Source organism: Dermacentor silvarum, chromosome 1 (genome assembly GCF_013339745.2).
Source record: "Dermacentor silvarum isolate Dsil-2018 chromosome 1, BIME_Dsil_1.4, whole genome shotgun sequence".
In the NCBI taxonomy this organism is placed as follows: Eukaryota; Metazoa; Arthropoda; class Arachnida; order Ixodida; family Ixodidae; genus Dermacentor; species Dermacentor silvarum.
The window spans coordinates 417,556,610-417,569,590 of NC_051154.1; the positions used below are offsets into that span (position 1 = coordinate 417,556,610).

Consider the following 12,981-nt stretch of genomic DNA (forward strand, 5'->3'; position numbering starts at 1 on the left):
TGTGCCCCAAGGATCTGTGTTAGGCCCACTTTTATTTATAATCTATATCAATGGCGCCGTGAAGGTCACTGAAAACTCGCCAGTTAAGCTACGGTTATACGCAGACGATTGTGTATTGTATTCCGAAGTGTCGAATGCAAATGACCAGTCAGTATTAAATGAAGTCTTTTCTAAGTTCTGTGCTTGGAGCGATACTTGGCAACTAGCACCTAACCTAACAAAGACAGTCTCGATGACCTTCACGAATAAGAAAACACCTTTGCACTTTAATTATGGCTTCAGCGGGACTACAATTGCACATGTAGATGAATTCAAGTATCTCGGGGCAACTTTTGCTCATAACATGAAATGGCAGAAACACATAGACTGCATCCACTTGACGGCACTTCGCAAATTAGCATATTTAAAACGTACATTAAAAGATGCTACTAAGGATTGCAAACTAACTGCATACAAGACACTTATCAGGCCAGTTTTGGAGTATGCGTCCGTTGTCTGGTCTCCTTATTCTTCTTGTGACGCTAACAAATTGGAATCTCTGCAAAACAAAGCGATAAGATATATTTATAACAGATATGACCACCACTTTTCACTTTCTTCACATGCCCATGAGCTATCACTTGAGACACTTGCACACAGACGCACGTGTCTTATCACCTGTCATAAAATCATACACGGGTCGTCGGTTATTGCGGCACCGGTTTCATTTGTGAAGTGTCTGGCGCGTGCAACTCGAAGAACTCACCCGCTTAACCTTCTTCCATTTCAATCACGCTCGAAGACTTAAATTTTCATTTATCCCGTCAACAGTCGAACTCTGGAATGGCCTTGACGGCTCACTTCGACAGTTACCTCCCGCACAATTCGCGAAAGAAATCGATCACATCTCTCATTAGTTCTAAGACCTGCTGGTGTACTCTTTATTTTTGTAGCTTTGAATACATGCCTTTCTTTACACGCAATATTCTTTCTTATTGTTAGTACTGACTATGCACATATATAACATGCTCTACTGATTGCATGCTATATAATGTTTGATTTTGCCTATTTAGGCTACTTATGTACCCACCCCTGCAATGTCTCACACTGAGACGGCAGTATTTGTAAATAAATAAATAAATATTAAATAGTAGTAAATAGTAAATATAGTTAATAGTAATAGTAGTAAATAGTTAAAATAGTAAATAGTAATAAATAGTAAAATATTAATACTATAAAATAGTTCTTCACTTACGTGTTTACAATTGTCTATATAATAATAGTGTTCCAGGCAACGTTCCATTAAAGTGTTTATGGCATCATTTTAGAACACGAAAAGTAAGCTAAAGCTATATTTTGCACAGACCTGGCGAAGACACTGTTACACGCACACCATTTTAGCGAAGTTGACTTACTGTAGCAGCCATAAACAAACACTTGTCCATGCACCTACGTCAAGCAGTGTCTCATTTTTCAGGAGAACCACAATTAAACATGCTCGTAGAAAGCCATGAATCAGGAGCGCGACATCAGGGTTCTTTGCCTGTACCTAAGAACGACTTAGCGTGGCTTTCGGTATGGATGTATTAGCCGTAAATATGGAGATTACAGGCAAAACTAGCAAAATGGCGTTATTTCTGCTTTTCAGTGTCAGCCAACACTATTGGATGCTTGCTACTTCTCGCCGCAAGCGAGGGCTCGGCTCTTCTGGGGCAATATTCCTGGAATGTATGCGTGAGTACCATCTCTTGTTCAGCTTGCCAAAAACTGTAGCCCACTAGAATCTTCTTCTATCGATCTCTTAGAGTTCTTTGCTTCTACAGTTATCATCTGATCTGCTGCGGATTATTCTGGAAAGCTTCGCGGAACGTGACATGTTCATGCGAGCATAGGTGACTGTTATGAACGTCATAAAGACGTGTCCAATTTTCCTTACCAGTTATGGTAGGAAACAGAAGTGGGGTCTGTCATGAGCTTTCAGTGCATATTTTGGCGCACGTAACTCTGTCACACGCTAGTGTGTGGCACACCTCAAATTCACCATCATTTGCCTCTGTATGGCTGCTATTGGATGAAGGTCTTTCCCAGCGATCTGTGATTACCGCTGTCTTGCGACAGCTGACCCCATCTGACGTCTGCATACTTCCGAACGCCACCAGGTTCCCGCACGTAGCGCCATACTTCTCATGGGCTCCTCTGTTTTTCAATTATTTGTGTGAAAAGTCGGATGCCAGGAAAATTATGACGATACCAGCGGATTCAGCTCATAATTGTGCACACCAGTGGACTCCTATTTGCCACCAGTAATTGCATTTTTGCCGAATTCCGGACCCGTTTTCCGGACGATCAGGGTGGGCCTAATCCCAACGAAGTAGGCCCAGCGCGATTGCGGCCAGTGCCCGGCTCGCATCCACCGACAGGGGCCTCTCCTCGGATTCTTCTAGCAGTAAATCAACCAGAGCAGAAGACAACACGGTGTTCTACGACTCCAGCGAAGGTAAACATTTAAAACTCTCCTCGATTAGTAACTCAACTTACATCGAAGTCCCCCACAGGGGCGTCTGCGTCAGCAGGCGTTTGATGTGTTGCGACACCACGGACTCGAGCACATGAGGGTCGGACCCTCCCACGCTTAACCGTGCGTGGCTTAGCCGTGTCCGGGGAAAAGGGGATCCTGGAGGTTGAGCCGAAGCCGGGTGTTTGGACCTTTATGGCCCCCTGGCGGAGGCAACACACCTATTTGGCCTCGGCTTCACGTAGACGGCACCCCCGGACTGACCCACCCGGGGGAAATCGGTAGTTGCCTTTTCCTGTCTCTCTCTCCAATCTTCGTCTTTCCCTCTCACTTTCAATCTTTCCTGTCTTATTCTCTCTTCTATTTACTTCCAATTTTTCCAGGCAGCAAGGGTTAACCTGGTGTATTTTATCCAACCTTGGGTTGGATAAAATAGGTTATATAGGTTATAATAGGGATATATTAGGTTATAGTAGCTACGTACAGCTGGCGTCTGCGTTTCCATCGGGGCTCGCAGCGTCTCCATGTTGGGCTCGGTGGTGGGCGGCTGGCCTAGCTGCCGAAATCGAATCAGTCGTTTATGGCTAAGATGTAATTCCCCCCCCCCCCACACACTTCATGATAGTCCTCTTTTTAAAAGACGACTCACCGAAGAAACTTTTCAACTGTTCAGCCAGCGCAATGAAACGTTCCCCTGCTTCCATGTGATACATAGTCAATACCCTGAAAAGACAGTAAGAACAATTTCACCTTTCACTGTGGCCAAATGTCTCACCGACACACTAGGTGCTGGCTACAAAGTGACGAAAATGAGTAGTGGCGACCTTCTTCTGGAGGTTCGCGACGCTCAACAGCACGGCAAACTCTCAAATCTGGTAGCATTCCGTAATGTGCCAATCACTGTAAGCCCGCATCGATCAATGAACACAAGTAAAGTAGTTATCTCTGAGGAAGATCTCTTAAGCCTAAGGGAGGAAGAGCTCCTGGAGGGCTGGAAAGAACACAACGTGATTCAAGTACAAAGAATAAAGATCAAGCGGGACAACCAGGATATTACAACTAAACATCTGATCCTCACCTTTGCGTCGAGTGAGCTACCGGAAACCCTAGAAACAGGATATACCAGAATTCGAGTCAGACCTTACATCCCAAATCCCCGAAGATGTTTCAAATGTCAACGATATGGCCATGGTTCGCAAAACTGCCGAGGCTGACTGACCTGTGTGAAATGTGGCGAACACGAACACGCATCCGGCAACTGCAGTGGCGCGCTCCACTGTCCCAACTGTGACGGTGGACACGCAGCCTACTCTCGAACTTGCCCCACATGGAAAAAAGAAAAAGACATAATCACACTGAAAATCAAGGAGAACATCTCGTTTCAGGAAACGCGGAAACGTGTTTCTTTTTTCCATACCACAGGGTATGCTGATGCGGCGCGCAAGGGGGCAACGTCGCAGCAGACTCCGGCATCGGCCCGGTCCACAAAGAGTGTGGCCGCGGCGGTGCCACCAGCCCCCCAGGCGACAGCAACCATCGCTGCTACAGAATCTCTTTAGGAAGGCCCGTCGACCTCTGGGTTGGTGGCCTCCAAGGCCCTGCTTTTTGAGGCAAGGCCTATCCCGAAAACACTCCGCTCGAATGAGCGGAAGTCCAGCGGCTCCCAGGAGTCGATGGATACAACTACAAGCCAGCCGGCGCACCCAGCGCCTTGTGAGCGGCGCGAATCTCGCGACCGTTGCAAGAAAGATAAATCACGGATTGCGGGGCCTGGAAAGGCTCTGTAAGCCACTTGACTCCTCTTGATACACAGTACAAGAACATAAACAATATGGATACACAAATATTACACTGGAACGTTAGAGGTCTTATGAACAACCTCGATGACGTTAAAGAACTTCTAAACCAATACAATCCAAAGGTGCTGTGTGTTCAGGAGACACATTTAAAGCCAACGCAAACAAATTTCCTGTGGCAATATGCCATCTTCCGCAAAGATCGTGATAATGCTAACGCCCCATCTGGCGGCGTAGCAATAATTGTTGACAAGTCGGTAGCTTAGTCCTCCTAACGCCTCTCGAGGCAGTATCAGTTCGAGCAATTATTTTCAACAAATTGTTTACTGTTTGTTCCATTTACATACCAGCGGATTACCACCTTAGCAAGACAGAACTTCACAGCCTAATGAATCAGCTCCCTGAACCCTATGTGGTCGTTGGCCGTCATACCGGGAGTCTCCCCACAACACTCTGTGGGGAGACTCCCGGTGTGACTCGAGGGGTCGACTAATAGAAAACTTTCTAGTGACATCCGGTGCCTGCCTGTTCAATAAGAAAGAGCCAACATACTACAACATACATGACAATTCATATTCCTCAATAGATTTAGCTATTGGCTCTCCGACTCTTTTTCTCCACCTGCAGTGGAGTGTCATAAACAATCTTTTGGGAAGTGACCACTTCCCTGCGACATTAAACTTGGCAAAACAAGAAAATGGTCCTCCGCATCCTCCTAGATGGAAACTACCAGCAGCAGATTGGTTGAGTTTAGAAGAGTCAACATGCATATCGCCGCACTTTATCAGTGATTTTAACATAGATGACGCCGTAGCGTATTTTACTGCTTTTATTGTAGACGCAGCAGAGAAATGCATTCCTCAGACAAAGGGCAGCTCATCTAAAAGACGAGTTCCCTGGTGGACCGACGACTGCAAGGAGGCGCGAAAGAAACAAAACAAAGCATGGAGCATATTGCGCCGATTTCCAACTGCTGAAAATCTCGTTGAATTCAAGCACGTCAAGTCACAGGGAAGGCGGATGCGCAGACAGGCTAAGAGGGCAAGCTGGGAGAGGTTTCTCTCAAACATAAACTCTTACACGTAGGAAGCGAAAGTCTGGAATGGCTTGAAAAGACTTAATGGCCAGCAAACCCAGCCATTACCCCTGGTCGATGACCAAGGGAATACATTAAAAGACCAAGCTGACACTCTTGGCAAGCACTTCGAGCGTGTATCCAGTTCAGTTCACTGTTCCGAAGCATTCTTAAAATACAAAGATATAGCAGAACTCAACGTAATAAACCGCAGATGTAGACATGACGAACCTTATAACCTCCCCTTCTGTATCGCCGAGCTGAAAGCCTCCCTGACTGCTTGCCTCAGCTCTGCACCCGGACCTGACAGAATCATGTATGACATGATTAAACACTTTCACGAAGAGACTCAAATGACACTGCTTGCACTGTACAATGCTATATGGGCGGCAGCACATCTCCCATCGACATGGAAAGAAGCCATTGTAATCCCGGTCTTAAAACAGGGCAAGGACCCATCCACTGTGACAAGTTATCGCCCCATTGCGCTCGCTAATTGTCTATTTAAGCTATTCGAAAAAATGATTAATCGGCGTCTTGTACATTTCCTGGAATCTAACAGACTACTTGACCCTTACTAATGCGGTTTCAGAGAAGGCCGGTCTACAACCGACCATCTCGTGCGCATCGAAACAAACATTCGGGATGCTTTCATACATAAACAGTGTTTTTCTAGATATAGAGAAGGCGTATGACACAACGTGGCGTTAAGGAATCCTGCGAGACCTGTTGGCAATGGGCATCCGCGGGAACATGCTAAACGTTATAGAGAGCTACTTGCAGAATCGCACTTTCCGGGTCAAAATAGGTAATGCGCTGTCCCGTTCATTCATGCAGGAAACTGGGGTACCTCAGGGAGGCGTTCTCAGCTGTACGCTCTTCATAGTCAAGATGAACTCACTCCGCACATCATTGCCTTCAGCCGTGTACGTCGACGACGTACAGATAGGTTATTTATTTATTTATTTGACAATACTGCCAGCTGCTTTTTGGCAGCCAAAGCAGGAGTGGTATAGAAAAGAAAAAGGGACACCGTACAAGCAAAGAAAATGTCGAAATAAAATTCGAACACAGCAAGGTCAAACACAGTGCAACACAGATCATACTTGTACGCTACTGCGCAGAACAATCTCTGCGAAACTAAAGACACGAGTTAAATAAAAATTCGGTACGAAAGGAATTATGTGCTTCGCTCACATCTGAGAAATAGCTGATAAGAAAGAGTCGATGGTACGCTTGTTCGTTACCTCTTGTGGAAGCCTGTTCCAGTCTCTTATCGTTCTAGGAAAAAATGAAAATTGATAAGCGACAGTTCTAGCGTGGGGTACAATAAGGGTAAGTTCGTGCTTTCTGCGGGTACTTCTACACGTGCTAAACTGTAAGTAATTGTCAAAATTCATTTTAGTTTGGCCGTTGACTATCGTGTAAAGCATCTTGAGACGGTGTAACTTACTGCGTTGCTCCAGTGTTGGAAGACCAGACCTTGAACGGAGATCGGATAGTGACACCTGTCTTCCGTAGGCATTAAAAATGAACCTGAGTGCTCTTTTTTGTACTTTTTCCAGCTTATCTGTATCAGTCTTAGTGTGCGGGTCCCAAACGATATCACCATATTCAAGCAGTGGACGCACCAGTGAAGTATAACCAACTAGTTTTGTTTTGCTCGTACAGTGCTTCAGACGTTGCCGAAGTAACCATAGTCTTTTTGAGGCTGACGAAACTATGTTTTGAATGTGCGCACTCCATCTTAAATCGCGAGATATTTCAATCCCCAGATATTTAAACGTATCGACAAGCGTAATCCCAACGTCGTTAATTTTGTATGCATGCGATAGTGGACTCTTCTTTTTTGTTACGGTCATTTGGGAGCACTTAGGGATATTTAGGCTCATTTTCCAGGTCTGGCACCAGTTAGAAATTGATGTTAGGGAATTGCTTAATAGTAATTGGTCATCTTTAGTTTGGATGGCATGATAAACAACGCAGTCATACGCGAGAAATCGACATTGTACGGCAGTGTCAAGCGAGAGATCGTTCAGATATACAAGAAAAAGTAATGGTCCAAGGACGGACCCTTGAGGAACGCCTGAAAGGACTGGAGCCATTGATGATTTAGAGTCACCTATTTGAACATATTGTTGGCGTTGCGTTAGGTAAGAGTCAAGCCATCGCAGAATACGCTCATTTCTAAAGAGACGCTTTAGTTTTAATATCATTTTGGAATGCGACACGCGGTCAAAGGCTTTTTCAAAGTCTAGAAAGATTATGTCGATCTGGCCACTATTATCAAGAACTGCAAACAAATCATTAGTAATGTGAAGTAACTGTGTCACTGTTGAAAGGCCGCGCCTAAATCCGTGCTGACTGTTCAAGAAAAAATTGTTGCCTTCTAGGAAGATGCTTAAATGTTTGAAAAGAAAATGTTCTAATACCTTGCTAGCTGTACACAACAACGACACCGGGCGATAATTAGTCACTGTGAGCTTATCGCCAGTTTTGTGTATCGGTATAATTTTACCTATTTTCCAGTCAGAAGGAACTTCTCCTTTCTGCAAACTTTCGGTAAAAATAATATAAAGATACTTGGCACACCACTCCGCGTATCTAAACAAAAATGCATTTGGGATTTCGTCGGGTCCCGAAGATTTTCTAATGTCTAAGCTAAGCAATGCTGAAAAAATACCTTCTTCTGTGATTAGTAGCTCTGGAAGTTCATACATAGATGCGTTGCTGAAATCTACATTGTTATCGGCACTGCGCAGAAAAACGGACGAAAAGTAGTCGTTGTATGCCGTTGCTATACAGGTTGGGTCAGTGACGTCCTTACGGGTATTTTCAATTTATTAACTGGTTCCTTCTTTTGTGTCAAATGAAGCCAAAACTTTCTCGGGTCGCTGGAAAGGAAGTTGTGCATTTTGACGTTGAAAAAAGTGAATCTGGACGATTTTATTTTCGAACGCAAATCCGATCGCAGCATAGCCAAGGTGCCGCTATCTCTGTGCTTTTTCGACGATAGTCGTTTTACGCGCCGCTTTAGATGAAAGATTTCGCGCGTTATCCAGGGGCTTCGTCGTTTGCTCTTGTGTTTTTTCGGGATGTATTTATACATGCAATGACGCACCGCACATTTGAAGTGCAACCACAAACTATTAACAGTTGTAAAGTTCCTGTGACACTGCAAAAAGAAATCATAGTCTTGTTCCAGGAAGTCTAATATGCTAACATCGTCCGCATTATTGAAATCATAGTAGGGCCTTGGCTTGCTGCGCTCAGCTTTACGCCACAGTTGGCTTTTAAGAAGGACAGAGAAATGGTCCGATATGCCGGGTACGACATCGACAGTATAACCTAGCTGACTGACGTTTTCGGATATGAAGACGAGGTCAAGAATAGAACTCGATACCGCAGTTTGGCGCGTTGGGGTATGCACTACCTGGTGTAGATCGAATGCATATGCGATATCTAGCAACATATCCGCGTGTTGGCATGTTGAAGTAGCACACATCAAGTCCCAATCTATATTAGGCATGTTGAAGTCGCCACTCATTACAACGCAACTGTAGCGCTTTTTGTTGTCGTACAGAAAGTCGTGTAGTGCCTCCAACATAGAGATGTCAGCATTGGGTGGTCGATAGACAGCTCCCATAAGTACGTTTTGGCAGGAAAGTTTGGTAGCTATCCACATCATTCCAATCTGCTTATTGTGTGGGACCAGCGTATACTGAATGCCTTTCTTCATCAGAAGTGCCACTCCTCCCCCTCTTGTAGATCGATCATGCCGGATAATTTCATGTGTTATAGGCACAACATCTGCATCATCTATGCTATCGTGAAGCCAAGTCTCTGTTACCACGGTGATGTCGGGATGATAGGCAATGAGTAAACCTTCCAGATCGTCGCTTTTATTTACAATGCTTCTAGCGTTGACATTCATTAAGGATAAAGCTATTCGGTTGTGAGAAACTATTGGCTGTGGTTGGGGGTTGTTTGGATTGCACTGTTGGGTGCAGTCATCCCAAGAGCGTGGTCATTGACTAGTAGACTGAACAAGTTCGTTCCGCGCCTCATTCCAAAAGTAAAGGGTTTCATTGATTCTAACCTTGTCGAAAACAAGGGTGACCTTATCCCCATTCGACCTGTTTACTTTGGTACTTGCCCAAAGCTTCTTACGGATAGACTGCACCCTAGGCGAAAAGTCCTCCGAAATACTGAATTCCGTATCTCGCAACTTACCACACTTCTTCCAAATCCTAAATTTGTCTCTCCCATCAAGAAGTTTGAGAATCACTGGATGACACTTTTTCTCTGTTGGCCTACCGATTCTGTGGATTCGTTCAATATCCACGTTCGGCAGCTTCAGCAGGTCCTCAAGGATATCTTTCGATACTGTCCGCTCAAGAGAGGCAATTCGCTCCCCTTTTGCTTCCTTTACTCCAAAAATGATGAGGTTATTGCGTCTGCTTCGGTTCTCGAGGTCGTCAATCTTCAAAAGCAGGCTGTCAACTGTCTCTTGCAAGGCATCAACCTTACTTGTATATTTGGTGACCGTTGAAGCTATGTTATCCAATTTCGTGTCAATAGCGTTCAATTTGTCGGTACACTCTCTAAGTTTACTGTTTGTCGTTTGCTTGAGGTCTCGTATGTGGTCGCGTATGATTTTAAGAATGTCTTCAGTAGACGGACCCGGATTAGACTCAATGTCTCCACAACACGGTAACAAATTAACAAAACAGTGATACATCATCAATGTAAGATCAAGAATTGACCGTGGGCACGGCAGAAGCAAGAGCCATACGTTATTGCTACGGTAGGAATGAACCAAATGGTCTTGCCTCACCTGCACAATAAACAAGAAGGGATTCGTGAGACGCATGGTCTTGGTGCTTCCGCCGTGCCCACTGGTCGTGATCCGTGCAGTGCAGTCTCTTAAGTACACCCATGTAGAAGACGTAGATGACGTTGGTATCACGTGAACGTCAGGCGTAGCTCTCCAACCGCGCAGGCTCCATAGATAGTCGTCGGCACCGTGAAACGATGTGTCAAACGATGTGTCAAACCCGACAACTTGATGCGCAGTCGTAGTAGGATTAGGTAGATTGTCGGTGTTCAGTGCCTCGGCTGGTACAGGTGAAGAAATGAAAAGGACGGCCTGCACAATAAACAAGAAGGGATTCGTGAGACGCATGGCCTCGGTGCTTCCGCCGTGCCCACTGGTCGTGATCCGTGCAGTGCAGTCTCTTAAGTACACCCATGTAGAAGACGTAGATGACGTTGGTATCACGTGAACGTCAGGCGTAGCTCTCCAACCGCGCAGGCTCCATAGATAGTCGTCGGCACCGTGAAACGATGTGTCAAACGATGTGTCAAACCCGACAACTTGATGCACAGTCGTAGTAGGATTAGGTAGATTGTCGGTTTTCAGTGCCTCGGCTGGTACAGGTGAAGAAATGAAAAGGACGGCCTACACAATAAACAAGAAGGGATTCGTGAGACGCATGGTCTCGGTGCTTCCGCCGTGCCCACTCTTGTAACCTTACGACAGGTTCAAGTTGCCCTAAACAAAGTCTCTAAATGGGCCACAGAAAATGGCTTTAAAGTAAACCGAAATAAAAGTTCGTGTGTTCTATTCAAACAAAAGAGAGGGCTCGTAGCAGACCCCGAAGCGGAACGACACGGACAGCTCATACCAGTAAACACAGAATATAAATTTTTAGGCGCAATTCCAGACTCTAAACTGACTTTCATTCCCCACATAAAGTACCTTAAAGCCAAATGCTTAAAAGCAATAAACATTCTTAAAATATTGTCGTACACCACATGGGGCAGTGACAGAAAGTGTTTGTTGAACTTATACAAAAGCCTCATTCGTTCACGCATAGACTACGGTGCGATAGTCTATCAGTCCGCCGCCCCCAGTGCCTTAAAGATGATCGATCCTGTTCATCATTTAGGCATCCGCTTGGCAACCGGAGCCTTCAGAACAAGCCCTGTGCAAAGTCTTTATGTGGAATCAAATGAGTGGCCCTTAAACCTTCAAAGGTCCTACTCAAGCTTTATGTATTTTCTGGAAGTAAACTCGGACTGACGACATCCTTGTTACTTCATAATAAATGACACTACGTGTGCCACATTTTTCCATAACCGACCTACCGCAATGGAACCCTTCTCACTGCGGGTGAGGAAACTCAGCGAAGAAAGCGGTGTCCCACTGTTTCAGTATAATGTAATGCCTCCGGCAAAACCGTTACCGCCGTGGCAATGGCAACTTATAGAATGTGACTGAAGCATAACTGCGAGTCGGCCTAGTTGGAACAGATTCATTTTCTTACATTTTTGTGCGCAAACAAACAGCGACGAAGAAAAGGAGACGCAAGGACGAGCGCTTAGGAAAGCGCTCGTCCTTGTGTCTCCTTTTCTTCGTCCCTGTTTGTTTGCGCACAAAAAATTTAATAGAATGTGACACATCGTTTGTTGAGGTCTCGAAGTATGTTCCGGAAGTACATATCCGGAGGCACTTTCGTGAACTTCAATTAAAATACTCTTGCCCGGAATTCTTTACTGACGCATCAAAGTCACATGCTGGCGTGTCCTATGCGGCAATCGGTCCATGCTTTTCTGAATCCGGTGAAATGCATCCAGAAACAAGCATATTTATGGCTGAGGCTCATGCCCTATTGTGTGCAGGGAAGTATATAATGAAAACAAAGCTTCAAAAATCAGTTATATTCACCGACTCTTTAAGCGTAGTAAAGGCATTAATGTCTCCTCGTAAACACAAAAACCCTGTGCTCAGTGAGCTCTATTCAGTGCTGTTCACAGCATATACGTCTAACCAACGTGTCACTATATGCTGGGTACCCGGCCACAGAAGTATTGAGGGCAACATGCTTGCAGATGAAACTGCCGTTTCCCTTGTAAGGAAGGGGAACACCTCCTCTATAGCTGTCCCTGCAATAGATATGAAGCATTTCCTGCGAAAAATCCTTAGGAGATATTGGCAGCACTTATGGGACGAGGAAACAAGAAATAAACTTCACGCCATTAAACCACAATTAGGGAATTGGCCACCCACTACGAAAACACGACAAACCGAAGTCATTCTTTGCCGCCTCCGAATTGGCCATACGTATGGCACGCACTCGTTGACTGGTAATGAACCACCTTCCTGTAGCAAATGTGGCGAGACGCTAACTGTAATCTATGTCTTAATAGAGTGCAAGCAATTAGAGCCTCAAAGAAAGATTTCCCCTTAGCATACAAACAATACAGTGACTTCCAACGGCCATGTGTCACCGACTCGTCGGCGCCTCCCTAAAGCCGACGAGCCTTACGCATAACGGCCCTTTGGCGCGGTCTGCAAACGTCTTCGGATGCCTGATTTTTTGTCTGCGCTTTGCGCTGTCGCTAACGGTTGCCGCAGAAGCGCAGTGTAACATTAGCTGTGGTGGAAATGAATGGACATGCTGAGCAGTTTCTGTGAACAATTTTTTTAAAAACCTGTATGGAGATTTTTGTTGAGTAATCTGATCGCATCACTGCGCATCCTGTCATTTTCGTGATTTCTATTTTAGATGCGAAGCAGCTTATGGTCGGGGCTATGTCACTCCCTCCCTCCC

General features: G+C 45.2%; 1 protein-coding gene across 1 annotated transcript in view; it reads left to right on the forward strand.

Moving 5' to 3' along the window:
* The window catches only part of LOC119447488 (DNA (cytosine-5)-methyltransferase 3C-like), a 352,358-nt gene that overhangs the window by 302,443 nt on the left and 36,934 nt on the right, over window positions 1-12,981 (forward strand). Inside the window, exon 11 of the mRNA XM_049663800.1 lies at window positions 1,628-1,713. Within this exon, the coding sequence (XP_049519757.1) occupies window positions 1,628-1,713 (86 nt within the window). The remainder of the gene's footprint in view (window positions 1-1,627; window positions 1,714-12,981) is intronic.